This window comes from Aethalodelphis obliquidens, unplaced genomic scaffold (genome assembly GCF_003676395.1).
Source record: "Aethalodelphis obliquidens isolate GAN/ISIS:26980383/991018 unplaced genomic scaffold, ASM367639v1 scaffold5, whole genome shotgun sequence".
Lineage (NCBI taxonomy): Eukaryota > Metazoa > Chordata > Mammalia > Artiodactyla > Delphinidae > Aethalodelphis > Aethalodelphis obliquidens.
In genome coordinates, this window is record NW_020837949.1 from 19,245,181 (window position 1) to 19,259,650 (window position 14,470).

The 14,470-nt window shown below is 38.9% G+C and overlaps 1 protein-coding gene across 1 annotated transcript in view; it reads right to left on the reverse strand.

Moving 5' to 3' along the window:
* Window positions 1-14,470, reverse strand: part of EXOC4 (exocyst complex component 4) — an 837,065-nt gene that overhangs the window by 592,142 nt on the left and 230,453 nt on the right. Inside the window, exons 8-9 of the mRNA XM_027101893.1 lie at window positions 6,432-6,577; window positions 994-1,082 (exon numbers count right to left, since the gene is read on the reverse strand). Of these exons, the coding sequence (XP_026957694.1) occupies window positions 994-1,082; window positions 6,432-6,577 (235 nt within the window). The remainder of the gene's footprint in view (window positions 1-993; window positions 1,083-6,431; window positions 6,578-14,470) is intronic.

A 14,470-nucleotide genomic window follows, 5' to 3' on the forward strand; every position in this document is an offset into this window, starting at 1 on the left:
TTATGATGAGTCTTAAAAACTAAATATTTAATTGTGTAGGCTAGTCACTACAAAATATTCCAAGTGCCTGCAATGCATCAAAGACAGTGAAAGTGTTCTTCTCCATCCGTCATGGAGAAAGCCCATAGTTGTAAAATAATTTAAAGAATCTCTCCCCTCTCAACTCTTCTAGCAATTTTATCCATACCACCCACTTAGTTGTTACCACTGACTGCCTTATATTGTTATTGATATTCATTCTTTACTTTCATAACTGGATCTTAAGGTTTTTATCTTTTATTTCCATGTACTCAACAACTTCCATCCCTTCCAGTGCTTGGATGTCTTGCACTTAGCAGACCTTCACCAATCTTTCTTAACTGATCACATTTACCATGATCAGCATCCTTTTGGTCACAGGAAAAAATGTTATTAGTGTGATTTTTTAATTTAAATAAATTCACTTATAATTTATTTTCTTAATTATTTTCTTCTTCAGATTCCAACATTTTAGTAACCACACATGAAAATCAAATATCCTGTGTATCAAAGTTATGTTGATCAGAACGTACTGTTTAAAGGCATCCTTCTTCCCTTTAAATAACGACAGAGGCTGCATCTGTACTTTTCCAAATCTCAAGTACCCCTGCCATATTCCAGAAGGTACTGAAAACAATAATTAAAATAACAGTGGCAGCCACAGAAGACTGGCCTTTCCCTAGACTGTGACTGGAATCATGTCTGCCATCTTTAAGCAAAAAGGAACTGCCCTCGTTTCTTTTTGCACTGAGTTCCCACCTGAATTAACAGGTCTAGAAATCCTGTGGCCACAGGAATAGTTTTAGCTGCTTGGCAGCTCATGCTGGGAAATGACAGAAGAAACGGATTTCCAGGTCTTTCAATCTTTGCTATCTTGAAAGAATCCTGTGAATGCAGACCTCAAATTCACATGCTACAAACACTTCAGATCATCCTCCAGAAAACTAATTTTTCTGGAGAAGGTCGATTACCCACCTTGAAGCTCTCCACTCCGACTGTACAGTTCCCTTCTCTGTTCTCGCAAATAGGCACTCATACTGATGGCATGGGAGGATGATTCGAACCTGCAACGAAATGCAGCGTAAACAAACGATTAGGTAGTAACCAAACAGGCGGTGTCCAGCTCTGTACATTCCGTTGAACTGTTGACAGTATTCTACTCCAGCCCGTGTGATGCCCCCTAGTGTTCCACGACCAAGACCTTCTGGCTGTTCCAGGCCAGGGCAGGCTGCCATAGACCTTGATTTGTGAATGATATTCCTGCCTAAACGCTCCTCCATGACAGTATTTGGATCTTCTGCCCCTTCTCTATTTCAACTGATACACTCGATCCTGCAACTTTCTTTTGCCTCCAGATCCCTTGCCAGGATCCCTACATACACAGCAACAGCCGTTTCCTCTAATGGCATTCTGATTTTGCTCCTAGGCAGCTCAAAAGACATCAGTGTCTGCCAGCTGCCACCACAGAAATACGGGCTCCTCAGAGCTGACCCCTGGCCTTTCTAACTCCCCCAGTGAGAGGACTAGCCCAATGGGCTGTGAGAAATGATGTTAAATAACTATACCAGAGAAACAAGGCATCTATGGTCTCTCCTTAAAAGTCCTCAGAAACAATATACTTTCTAAACGGCTGCCAGGATTCTTACCGGCCACCTGTAATTCTTAGAAGGATTTCTCCTGTCAGCCTGTTATCCTGACAGAAAATCTCAGGTTTGAAATGTAATTTCTTACCACATCAAAGGATTTACGGTTTGATACAGTCATAATTTTACCTGGTTTTTTTGGTTGTTGTTGTATTTTACCACATAAAATACTTTCAAAAATACCAAGCTACAAACTGTTGTTCACACCTCCCCAGGCACTGCTTCAGAGGTTAGAAACATGGGGGATGGGTTCGTGATACAGAACGTGGCTTTAAAAGCTAAAACAATGACAACAACAAATCACAGTCTTAAAAGTAACTTGCAGGCAAGGAAGAACAACAACAACAAAAAAAACAAGTAAAATTATGACTGTATCATCAAACTGTAAATCCTTTGATGTGCTAAGAAACTCCATTTCAAACCTGAGATTTTCAAAGTCGGGATAACAGGCTGACAAGAGAAATCCTTCTAAGAATTACAGCCACTAAGGGGTAAACAGCAACACAGTGAAAGAGCAACAGTGATAACGGGATAGGTTCCTGGCCACAAGGAAGGAGCACCAACATTTTCTTAATTGTGCCTTCTTTATCGGTTCTTTGACAAGGAAGATGAATACCAAGATGAATGTCAGTCTGAGGGAAACAGCTGAGTTACTTGATCCTTTCTCTGCACCCTGCCAAGAACTAAGAGGGCACAAACAGCCAGAAGAAAGGCAAAGTGTGCAGTACTTCAAAAGTGTCACCTGCCAGTCGAGTGCTGACGAGAAGCCACTGACCTCCAAAAAGCACACTGACAGCTATTGATCAGAAACAGCAAGAGAAAAACTAAACTCGAGCAAAGAACAGAGAGGCACACCACATACAATAAGAAAGAACTTAAACACACTTAACCTTGGCTAGGGACAATTAAAGAGAGTAATAAGGTTCTTCACAGATGTGACAGAAACAGATGACAGCTTGCCAAAATCTGAATCCTTTATGACCTGAGGCATTTTCACTACTCAGGAATCCTTTTTGCGTTTGCAACAAGTCACAGATGGATATAATTTTACAGCAAAAGAGGCATGAGGGATTAGCCAGTCTCACCTCCCCACTTTACAGCCAAAGGCACCGAGGCCACTGAGACAAGAGAACTGCCCTGACTCACATGGCTCATTAATGGTGGAACCAAGACTAGAAATGGGCACATTTCTAAGAGGGGCCTAATTCTGTGCAGGTGATGAGTTTTTATTACTATGTAATAGTAACAAATGTGTAACGATTACTTAAGTTCACTTATTCATTTCCAGTCACTTATGTTTTCCAACACCGCAATTTCAGGACTGGCTAAATGTCTGAAAATGTTTATGTGGTCTGAGGTTGCAAGTTAGGGGTGAGGGCTGACAGCATAAACACCCTGAAACCTGCTTTCTGCAATAGGCGTAGACTGAGAACGGTCAGTTGAGCTTGAAGAGGGGTGGGTAGGACTGGAAGGGGCGGAGGGAGGAACGGAGGGGAGAGGGGAAAGAAAAGGCCTAACCGTAGGCCTAAGGCAGTATCTGAGGCAGTCTTAGTTGCCTCCATCAAACACCTTTCCTCCCACTGTCTGTCTTGTTCGCGGGCACAGGCCCGATTCTATCTGGGCGTCTGGGTCCTTGCTCCCTCTCACTAGGCAGGGTGCTCAGGAGAGGGGGCTCCCTGTCCAGCTGCAGACCTATCACTGGAGATGAACTCTGACTGGTTTAAGACTATCACCATGGTCTACTTCCCCTTGCCAGTGACTGGTTTAGGAATGGGCCTCAGACCCAGGTCCTATTAGTTTTCTTGAGAAAAACTTGCAGAGCGGCTTTGTGACTGGCAAAAAATATTAATAGATAGATGATTAATCATTAATAAAAATGGATTTGTAACGATATAGCCATTTTGGAACACAGTATGGCAGTGTCTTACACAGTTAAACAGAGTCCTACCATATGATCTAGTAATCATGCTCCTGGGTATTCACCCAAATGAGTCGAATACTGACACTGACACAAAAACCTGCACGTGAATGTTTATCGCTGCTTTATTCATAACTGCCAGGAGCTGGAAGCAATCAAGATGTCTTTCAATAGCTGAATGGAAAAACAAGTGTGGTACATCCACAAACTAGTATTACTTAGCGATACAAAGGATGTCACAAAAAGCCACAGAAAGACATGGATGAACCTTAAGTGCATACTGCTAAGTGAAAGAAGCCAGTCTGAAAAAGCTACGTACTGTATGACTCTAACTTTAAGACATTCCAGAAACGGCAAACTATAGAGATAGTAAAAAAGATCAGTCACTTAAAGGGGGTAAGGAAAAGGAGGAGGAATGAATAAGTGGAAAACCGGATGTTTAGGGCAGTGAAACTATTCTGTAAGATACTATAATGGTGGATATATGACATTGTGCACTTCTCCAAACCCACAGAACTATACAAAGAGTGAACCCTAACGTAAACAATGGACTTTAATAATGGTGTATCAACATTGGTTCATCAATTGTAACTAATATGCCACACTAATAATAAGAGGAGAAACTATGGTGTTAATAAGAGGAGAAACTATGGTGTAAAGGGACATAAGGGAAATCTCTGTACTGTCAGCTTAATTTTTCTGTAAACCTAAAATGGATAAAAATAAAGCCTATTAATTTAAAAAAAAAGGGATTTTCAGGATGAATCACACACTATTTCCTGGGCACCACCATTTTTATTGGAGTGGGACTGAATGCAGAGAAATGGAAAGGGCTGAGTCCTTGATGATACTGTACCGGTGAATTAAAGAATCCTCTATATTTATTCTTATGTGTGAGATAATAACTTTCTATAGGTTAACCTATTCATTTGGGGTTCCATGCTACTTGCAGACTAAAGCCTTTTAACTGATACTGCATCCAACCTCTGAATAAAACTGTTTAAAGAAAAAAAAAAGAGAGAACGAATTCAATAAACAGAATGGATTTCATTCCAGTGTGGGCACAGTAAATCTCCTCTCCTCTAGACCACAAGATAAATGAACTGTTGAAACTTTCCTTAATGATTAAGAACTCTATGAACCCTTGACAGAAAACAAATCTCAAAAGTGCATCAACAGAAGATACAGGACTTTCAACTATTTAAAAAGAAGGAATTCAGAATACTGGGATGATACTTCTGTAGTCACTTTACATGCTTAGATGTACAGATACAAGTTCTTAAATATCTATTAATTCCTTAGAAGAACATAGGTCTGCCAAGATTTAAATCCTATTTCTACCACTTGCTAGCCGTGTGAATTTGCATAATCTCCTTAACCTCTTGTGCCTTGATTTTTAAAAAAAAATTTTAAAAACAAATTTTATTTTGGAATCATTAATAGAAAAGATGCAAAATAGTACAGGGAGTTCCTGTGTACCTTTCACCCAATCTCTCCCTAACGTTAATGTCTTACATAATCGTGGTACATTTTGTCGCATCCAAGTAATTAACATTGCTATGACAAAAAACTACAGACTTTATTTGGATTTCACAAAATTTTCCACTAACATCCTTTTTCTGTTCCAGGATACCACACTGCATTTAGATCACGTGTAAGTCTGATAAATAGATTGGGGTTTCCAATGAGCTTTTGCTGTGCCATGTATGTGATCCAATAATCCCCTCTGACGAGCGCTGAGGAGAGAAAGTCATTGACCACGAGAATAAACAATACCCAATACCGCATAGGTAGAGTTTGGTAGCCTTTGATTCCCAAGGCACTGTTAACTCAGTAGAAGAGTTGGCTTTGCTCCGAGGAGGGTAGTGTGAAGTTTCCTGAGAAGCTTAAGAGCTGATCCTGATTGAAAGTCCCTTCCTAACCTCCACTAATACCATGTGCTCATCTCATACATTTTACTACATGGAACTATCACCAATTATTTACTTGTCTGTCTTCTTTTCTGAATTATATGTTTCTGCGCATGCGCCTCAAATTTTTTTTAACGTGTAATAGAGGATGAAAAATAGAACCCACGCCCATCAGGTTGTTAGAATGAATAAATACATGAGACAATCCATGAAAATGGCTTTACGCCTTGGCTAGCACTTAGTAAGGACTCAGTAGGCATTAACCACTACCCTGCTGCCCAAATTTGGTATAATCTGAATCAAATTATGTTTGATTGAGATTCTTCTGAGAAACTCATTTACCACAGTGCCTGGTACATAGTAAGCACTCAAGCAATGGTAGCTGTTATCATTATTATTATTAATGTTAATAATAATATTAACTGTTAGCTGTTACCAAGTGACATATACTTAGGATATGTGGCCAGGTGAGTGTAGCTAATCGTAATTTGAAAAAAAGAATTTCCACATTGTTCTTTTACTAAATCAAGTAAAACCCAATACTACTTAGCTAGAGAGATTTGCATGACTTTATTAACAAAGGTTGTTTCTTGGCACTTGGGGCTTTCCAAAGGCTGAAATATTTCATTTCCTTTCATTTCATATAAAATTCCCCAGAAACAAGGGGAGAATTTCATTTCTCTTCATTTTATATGACTCCCCAGAAACAAATTCCAGAATTTTTTTATTAAAAGTTCTAGATAGTCCAGTAACCATATTCCAAAATAGTCACCTCCCTTACAGAAAATGGAAGTACACAAAGTTGAATATGTAGTCACTTCCTATCAATTATTTCAAATCAACTTTAAATGGGTGAAGTAATGGCTATCAATAAAGTAGAAAACTCTTCTTCTGGGATCTAACACATCTTGACACCTACCTTACCAGCAAGGAGATACTTACTTGAAAAGAGAATTTTTGGGCCTTTGAGGTTTCTTCTTGGCAAAAAAGGCTGCACACTCGCGCCCAGTGCTGGCATAACTTAGTTGAGCTGAGGGTTCAGAGGCTGCACGAGTATTTTTCATATCCAAGTACTCAGTCAACAGCATCTGTACAAGCAGACAAACAGCTTAACACACACATTTATGATGTGCTATTAAGAAAAAGCAATTTTAAAACCATGAAGACCTAATTCTAAAACCTCCCTGACATTCAGGATATTAACCTAGCTATTCATATTCCTAGGTGTAGACCTAAGGGAAGATTCATTATAGCCAGAAAGTCAGCAATTTGCTACCTACTCCTAAAACTGGGAACGGTGTATAGTAAGCATTTGTACATGGGGGTAAAGGGAACATTTTTATTCAGGGTCTACTATGTGTCAGGCACTGGGCTGGGTGAGTTAATCAATATACTCCTTTAGTCATAATTTAATCCTCATTATTCCAAATTGCGACAGCAGCAGCAGCGATGCCGTAACATTTACTGAGGGCTTACTATATTGCAGGCAAGGGGCTAACCCATTTAGATATTCTACCTCATTGAAAGCACAAAACTTTATCAGGAAAATCAGTTCTCAGGTTATAGACAAGGAACTGCACCAGCACACTAACAAACCGGCCAGCCAGGTTAGCGTAGCCCACAGCAGACTAAGTGGTCCTGACCTGCAAAGAATTTCTAGGGCCCACTACTCATCTTCAGAGTTTCAAAGCAACAAAAGCAACAGCTTTTTTGATCACTACTGCCAGCAGGTCCTGCTTATAAAAATCAATCCACTTTAGAGCCTCAGCGGTTTGGGGGCCTGGGCTAGAATCAGTTGTACTATTTCTAAGACAAGTGTAAAAAGTTCCCACTGTTGTGAAAGAAAATAGCAGATCTGGAACAGAAACCACCATGGTTCCTAAGATTATCTAACCCGGGACTAAAGTGTATCAACTCAACTCATTTCTATAATCACTTGCCACATTTAAAATTTTAAGATAACCAAGTGGTATACAGTACATGTAGACAAACAATTCTACCCATGACTGAAGAGAAAGCTTTTCAGAATCAGGGTCCCATATAGCTATTATTCTTGCATATATGTATATAATCATTCGTTCATTCAATAGAGACGTGAGGGCCATATCAAGCGTTATCATCAAAACATTTATGAAGCACACCTGCGAATATATTGCTCCAAGTAAGTTTTAAAGCCAATTATGTCTATATTATAAGCACATACACATTACTGAGTACTTATCAAATATCAGACATTTTAAAAACATGACCTTACTCAATCCTCAAACCTATGAAGTAAGTATTACTAATTGTAAGTTAGAGATGAAGAAACTGAGAATTAGTGGTATTAAGAAACTAGCCTATATGCATGTGTGGAGGCAGGAGCTAATGGGAAATCCCTGTACTCTCCCCCTCAATTTTGCTTTGAACCTTAAAATGCTCCTTGAAAAAACTCCAAAGACAAAGGGAGGGGGGGAGGAAGGGGGAAGGGGAGGGTGGAGGGAGGGACTAGCCTAAGGCCTTATAATTACACAATAACAGGCCAGGATTTCAACTCAGGTTTAGTTGACTCCACAGTCTGTTCTCTTCCCCATGACACTCCATTCTCACTAAGAGCATAAAAACTATCAATGAGAATGACTATGGGTGGCAGTAAATGGACTTTATTTCATTTTCTGTACAATAAAGAGTTCGCGGGGAAAGCATACAACATGTTAAGAGACTGGTCGCTGTTTTTTAATTTATTTACAAGGCCACTGGAGTATTACTCAGCAAGCTGATGAGGTAATATAATGACAAGTACTACCTGTTACTACATCACCGCAACTGCACAATAGTCAGGGAGAATACTGAACTGGGTCTCTACCTTAGTAACAATGCCAGTGATGGACTCAGCTATTTTGTAGATTTGGCACTGATGCTAATAAAGTTTGCAGGAATCCGTGATCAAAAGAAGCCTAGTAAATCAGAAAATAATTTCAAATTGTTGATATCTTTCAAATTTCAACACAGAAAGATGTCTACAAATGCCCTGGTTTCACTCAGATGGTGGTTATTACACCAATATGACAGAATTATGTTTCTACCAAAGCTTGAAGACACACTACACCAAGTAATTCTGTCGAGGTAATTATTGTCCTAAAATTCAGTGACTGTCCTTTTATGATAAAATATTGACTGACCAGGACAAGCAGCATCCTTAAATCCAGGTATTTTACGGTCACTGTTCCTTTTTCTCCACATCAGTGAAGTCCCCTTAATTATTAGCTCTCAGGAGTCTTAGTCTATTTCTATTCACCAGCTTCTCCCTTTCTATCTACACAAACGTACTATTTCTACCCTCTCCACAAAAATCTTGCTTTGGTCCTCACGATCTATAATCTTATTTCCTTTTTATCTTTAGATTCTAAACTTTAAAAAGCAGACTCCACATATATTATTTCTCTTACCATGATGTGGTTTTTATCCCTCATTTCTCTCCCAAGCTCCAGTCCCACATCTGTGACTGCATGCCTGACCTATTCACCTATTTCACTGATAAAATCAACCCTAAATTCTGAAACCTAAATCATCTTCCCATAAAATCAGTAATTCCTTCTGCCAACTTTGTTTTTTAGTATTTTCTTATTCTCACTGATCTCCAGGCTTAAAACTTCAGAACTGTCTTTAATACATTTCCTTATTCTTTGTATCCACAAAGGAGTCAGTGTCCAACTTCATTAATCACTCTACCTCAACTCTATGAGTTTGCCCATTCTGGTCCACTCTGACAGCCACCACCTTAGTTCACCTCACGCAGTTTTCCTCATTTAGTTTTCTGCCTCCCATCTCTTACTCTTCTGATCCTCCTACATCCTCAACAGAATGATCTTCCTAAAACAAAGCTGCTCCAAAAAAAGGGTACAAATGAATTTATCTACAAAATAGTTACAGATGTAGAAAACAAACTTACGGTTACTAGAGGGTAAGCGGGGGAGGATAAATTGGGAGATTGGGATTGGCATATGCACACTGCTATATATAAAACAGATAGCTAATAAGGATAGATATAATAGATAACTAATAAGGACCTACTGTATAAGGAAACTCTACTCTATACTGTGTAATGGCCTATATGGGAAAAGAATCTAAAAAACAGTGGATATCTTGATATGTAAATGTATAACAGCTTCACTTCACTGTACACCTAAAAGTAACACAACATTGTAAATCAACTACACTCCAATAAAAATTAAAAACAAGAAACAAACAAAATAAAAAACACAGTTGCTGCTACCATCAAAAGGCTCCTCATCACCTACAACTATCTGACCGCAATACTCCAATCATATCTTATTCTCCCTAACATGCACCCAACACTCCAGTCAAGATCACCCAGTTAACTCTCCCCTGAATATGCCAGGGCCCCCTCATTGCTGGAAGGCCTACCCTAGATTACCCTCTCTCCTAACTCCTAACAGCCCCTTCCAAAAAACAGTTCCAGTGTTCCCTCTTCAACCACTCCTTTCCCAGGCCACTCTAAGTCAGCTCTCCCCTAAGTCAGCTGAGCTCCTCAAGTATCCACTTTACACATCATTAAAAACAATTATTCATCCCAAACTGCCTAAGACTATTAGCTATTATTTAATGAAAAGCCACCTCACCACTGATAAACATGAGGATTTTTTATATTCCTTGAAGCATTGTATTTCTTCATTTCCACCACAGAGCCATGCAACGTATCAGTGAATCAAAAAATATAGGGAACTACTGAATTTTAAAAAGCACGTGATAAGAAGCCTTGATGGATATATCATTATATGCAAGTTAGAGACAGTCTCCAAAGTAGAAAGAGTCCAGAGTACAAAAATCTACCCTGTGAGTAAAGTAAAAAAGGGATAGCTGCAATTTTAACCGCAGGCTTTGCGACGTTTGTTTCCTTCATTGTGTTTGCCTCTTTTTGCTAATAACATTCACCACCAGTTGAAAAATACTGCTTTAAGACAGGTAAAGTTTTATGTTGACACTCAAATTGGTAAAAGTGCATTTTTTAATATCTCAAAGAATAAGCCCCTACTTCTAAGATGCCTGAAATGTGTTTGAATTACGCTAAATCTTCTACTACAAAGTCTTGACACAAACACCAGATGCCTGGTATTAAAATACAACCATTATCATTTCTTGGTGATTCTCCATCATTGTGGATAACGTACTGCATCTTCCAAATGGTACATAAATATCCTAAGCACTCACGGATGAGTTCAAATTTCCATTTTTATGAAAAGAAATAAGCTATACAGCTTGTCTTTTGCCTGCGGGAAATCACCCCAGATTGGAATTCTGGGGCAAAGGGCATTACATATAATACCAAATACATTCTGCCCACAGAAAATCTGTAGAAGATAATCCCATGTGTGTTCTTGCTGCCTCTAAATTCCTACATATCTCATTCATTCCTTTCTCTTTTTAAGTACCAGGAATTGCTATTTCTTGTTGATCAAGAGTTCAAAAAATTAAAAGTCATAGTTTGTGTTTTAAGTTTAACTTAAAAGGTATGTGTAAAACTGAAGACAACAAACATGAAAACACAGTTGAAAAGCACCTGAAAACTCTACATACACCAGTGATATCATGATTCACTGTATTTTTTGAGTATCTGGTATGTTAGATGGTTCTGTGGTAGAAGCAAAGAAATATGATGCTTTAATAGAGCGTACAAATTGGAGTGGTTAGGCATCTCTTCTGCTAGAAGACTGATTAGCAGTTGCTACGATGCTAGTCAGTAATCCCATGATATATAAAGCAGGGCCAAGATTTTGAGATTTATAACATGCTCTAACATTGGTAATATTCTGAATGGACCCCTCATTCACCATTTAATCCTCTTTATTTAACATATTGCCTATGGCTGCTTGTGGTCATACACATAGAATTTTCTAAAAATAAATGTGGGATTTACAGACTTAGAATTAACACATCTCCTGTCTTCAGCCTCTGCATTTATCCAAGTAGCTACTCACTGAAACACCCAGATCCTTCTAGATACTTAATGTGGTAGATCCTTTTTAGTATCTTCCCAGCTTACAAAATCTTCGCCTCATCTAAGGGCGGTTCCCCAACCACACAATGGACTTGGGTAGCCAGGCCTGGGATCCCACCCTCTAGGTCAGAGCCTACTTCACCAGGGAAACAGCCAACCCTCAATTAGCCTATCAGATTCTCTTTCCCAGGAATGTGTTAGTGGGATATGGTCTGTGCTCATCAATGTAAGTGAGGAGATGTAAATACTTTGGGGCAACCACCTTTTACTATGTGGATGAAAAATCAAAGACAGCCAATCTGCAGAGAGAGAATAAAGAATGAACCAGATGATCAGAGAGAAAGAGGAGGCCCACAGGAGCGAGAGTCAAAGGTTGCGACCTTAAGTTATCCATAGTGCAAAGGTCTCAAATCCAGTCGCTGATAAGGTCTTAGATTTTCTACCCTTGGGTTCTACAATATATCCTTATAGCCTTTAGTATGTTTTCCTTATTTCTTCCTCATGATAACTTGATGAGTTTTTGTTTCTTCACTAAGCTATCTATGGATAAACAATTATATACTAATATGCATCCAGTGACATTTATATCACAGATACTATTTTTGTAAAACAGTGGTATCATAAAAACGGGAGTAGTGGTTCGCACAGATTTCAATCTCTGCAACTAGGAAACCAATTCTCCTGACTATTACCTTCAAATGTTTGATGATTTACAGCAAAGCCATACTGTGTATGTGTCCCCCTACCCGCACCCACCCCCCACCGTGAATCTGAGAACTAGATTGCTTCATGACGGGAGCAATTCTAAGGTGAAAAAAAATACCCTTGAGCTCCCAATATGAAGTAAGGCTCAACTTTCTTGTGCAATATCTTGACTGTGCCTACAATAAATACTGTAATTTTTAATAATTTGCTCTTTTAAAATACAGATGTCCGGGAGTTTTTCTCCCAGGAACAGCAAAGTGGCTTCCTTGGACTATCCCTCACTCTGATGATAATTAGAACAGGTGAAAAAACATATTAAAAAAATAAAAATTTGAAGGCCCTGGAGAGGAGCCAAATTCGGCAGAAACTGGTGGCTATGACCCCTGAGAGAAGAAAGGAAGCACACAGTTCCTCTGGATTCTTCCCAGAGAACCCCTCCCAGCACCCGTGGAGCAAGAGTAGAACCAAGCAGAATCTAGTCTCACTGGATGCAGGAGGCAAGGCCTAGCAAAGGGAGACCAGGAGGCCCAGAATTTGAAAAGAGAAATCCAGAGGTGGAGGTGGGGCAAAATCAGGGTAATATACCCCTCAAACTATCACCTTGATTCCAGAAAATATTAAAGAGTAACACTGAAACAAAGCAACAATATTTTCTAAAACTAGGACCACCATTTAAAATTACTACAAACTATCAGATTTTCCCCCTTAAGGTTACTAATGGATGAAATACTAGTGACAAAGAAAAAACAAAAGACGTTATCTTTTGAAAATAGCAGTCTCATTTCCCCATTGTATAAAGACTAAAGTATTCTGCAGTAAGAAAAACAAAAGAAAAATAAACAGTCATTCTGCAAATGGAATGGCTGCCTGCTTCATTACACTCATTATCAACGGCAATTGTATCATTAAAACTACTATGTTTGGTCTTGTGAATAGTTCCTTAGTGTTCAAAGTAAAACAGATGAAACACAAGTAATTCCTGGTCCCCTGTCAAAGCCCTGACAAGCAGAGTCTCAAAGAGCTCACATTTACCTCCCCCCACCCCCCCAACAGAAGAGCTTTTAACAAAGAAACCCCAGTTTTAGATAGCTTTCAAAAGAAAGTTTTCATTTATTTTAAATTAAACGTATTTACTTAATACGTAAAATATGCAAGGTATTATCCTGGATATAAAAACAAGACTAAAAAAAAAAATCCTTCCCTAATATTAAAACAAGTGAATTTTACTATATATAAATTAAAAATTTAAGTGAATTAAAAGCCAAATCAATCAATCCATCAATCCTTCCCTCAATGTGCTTATAGAGACAAACACAAATGACTACAATACATGGGAGAAAGTTGGAAGCATCAGGTCAAAGATACTGTTGTGAGCATTTATAGAAGGACAAGATTGATCCCAAGTAGGACAATAAAAAAGAGTTTCAAGATCATAGGACAGGGCTTCCCTGGTGGAGCAGTGGTTGAGAGTCCGCCTGCCGATGCAGGGGACGCGGGTTCATGCCCCGCTCCAGGAAGATCCCACATGCCGCGGAGCAGCTGGGCCCGTGAGCCATGGCCGCTGAGCCTGTGCGTCTGGAGCCTGTGCTCCGCAACGGGAGAGGCCACAGCAGTGAGAGGCCCACGTACAGCAAAAAAAAAAAAAAAAAAAAAAAAAAAGATCATAGGACATAAATAAAATCTTATAATGTGTAAAAGGCCAAAAAATGGCAGAAAGAACAGAATAAATAAACAGTGCTAGGGAAATTCCGGGTGTCTTCAGTGAACTGCAAATAGTTCAGGTAACATAAAAATGAAGTCTGAGAGGTAAGCCTGGAAAGGTGGTAAATGCACCAACTTCTCAGGGCCTCTAACACCACGCTCAGGTACTGAAGTCAAGTACAGAATGAGGAGGGCAGTAAAAAGCTTTCAATAGGTAAATAAAATGTTGATAAACACACTCTAAGTAAATTAATCTGCTGGCATATACAATAATAGATTAGAAGGCAATGGGATTTGGGGAAAAATGAATGATTAAGGTAATAAGATAAAGGGAGGGGGACAAGAAAAAAAACTACCATGATAATTGAAATTTAAAAAAAAAGGATTTTAAACTAAAGTAGTGGTGATGAGATTTTACAATTAGGGATACATTTGTGAGTTGATGCAGAGGAAAAAAATGAAAAAATTTAAGCAGGTATTCTACGAAGAAAAGAAGAGAAATTTTAAAAGGCTAAAAGATTGCACATGTGAGGGACTAAAACACTGTGGTTCAAGAACAATGATCAGGAATGCAGGA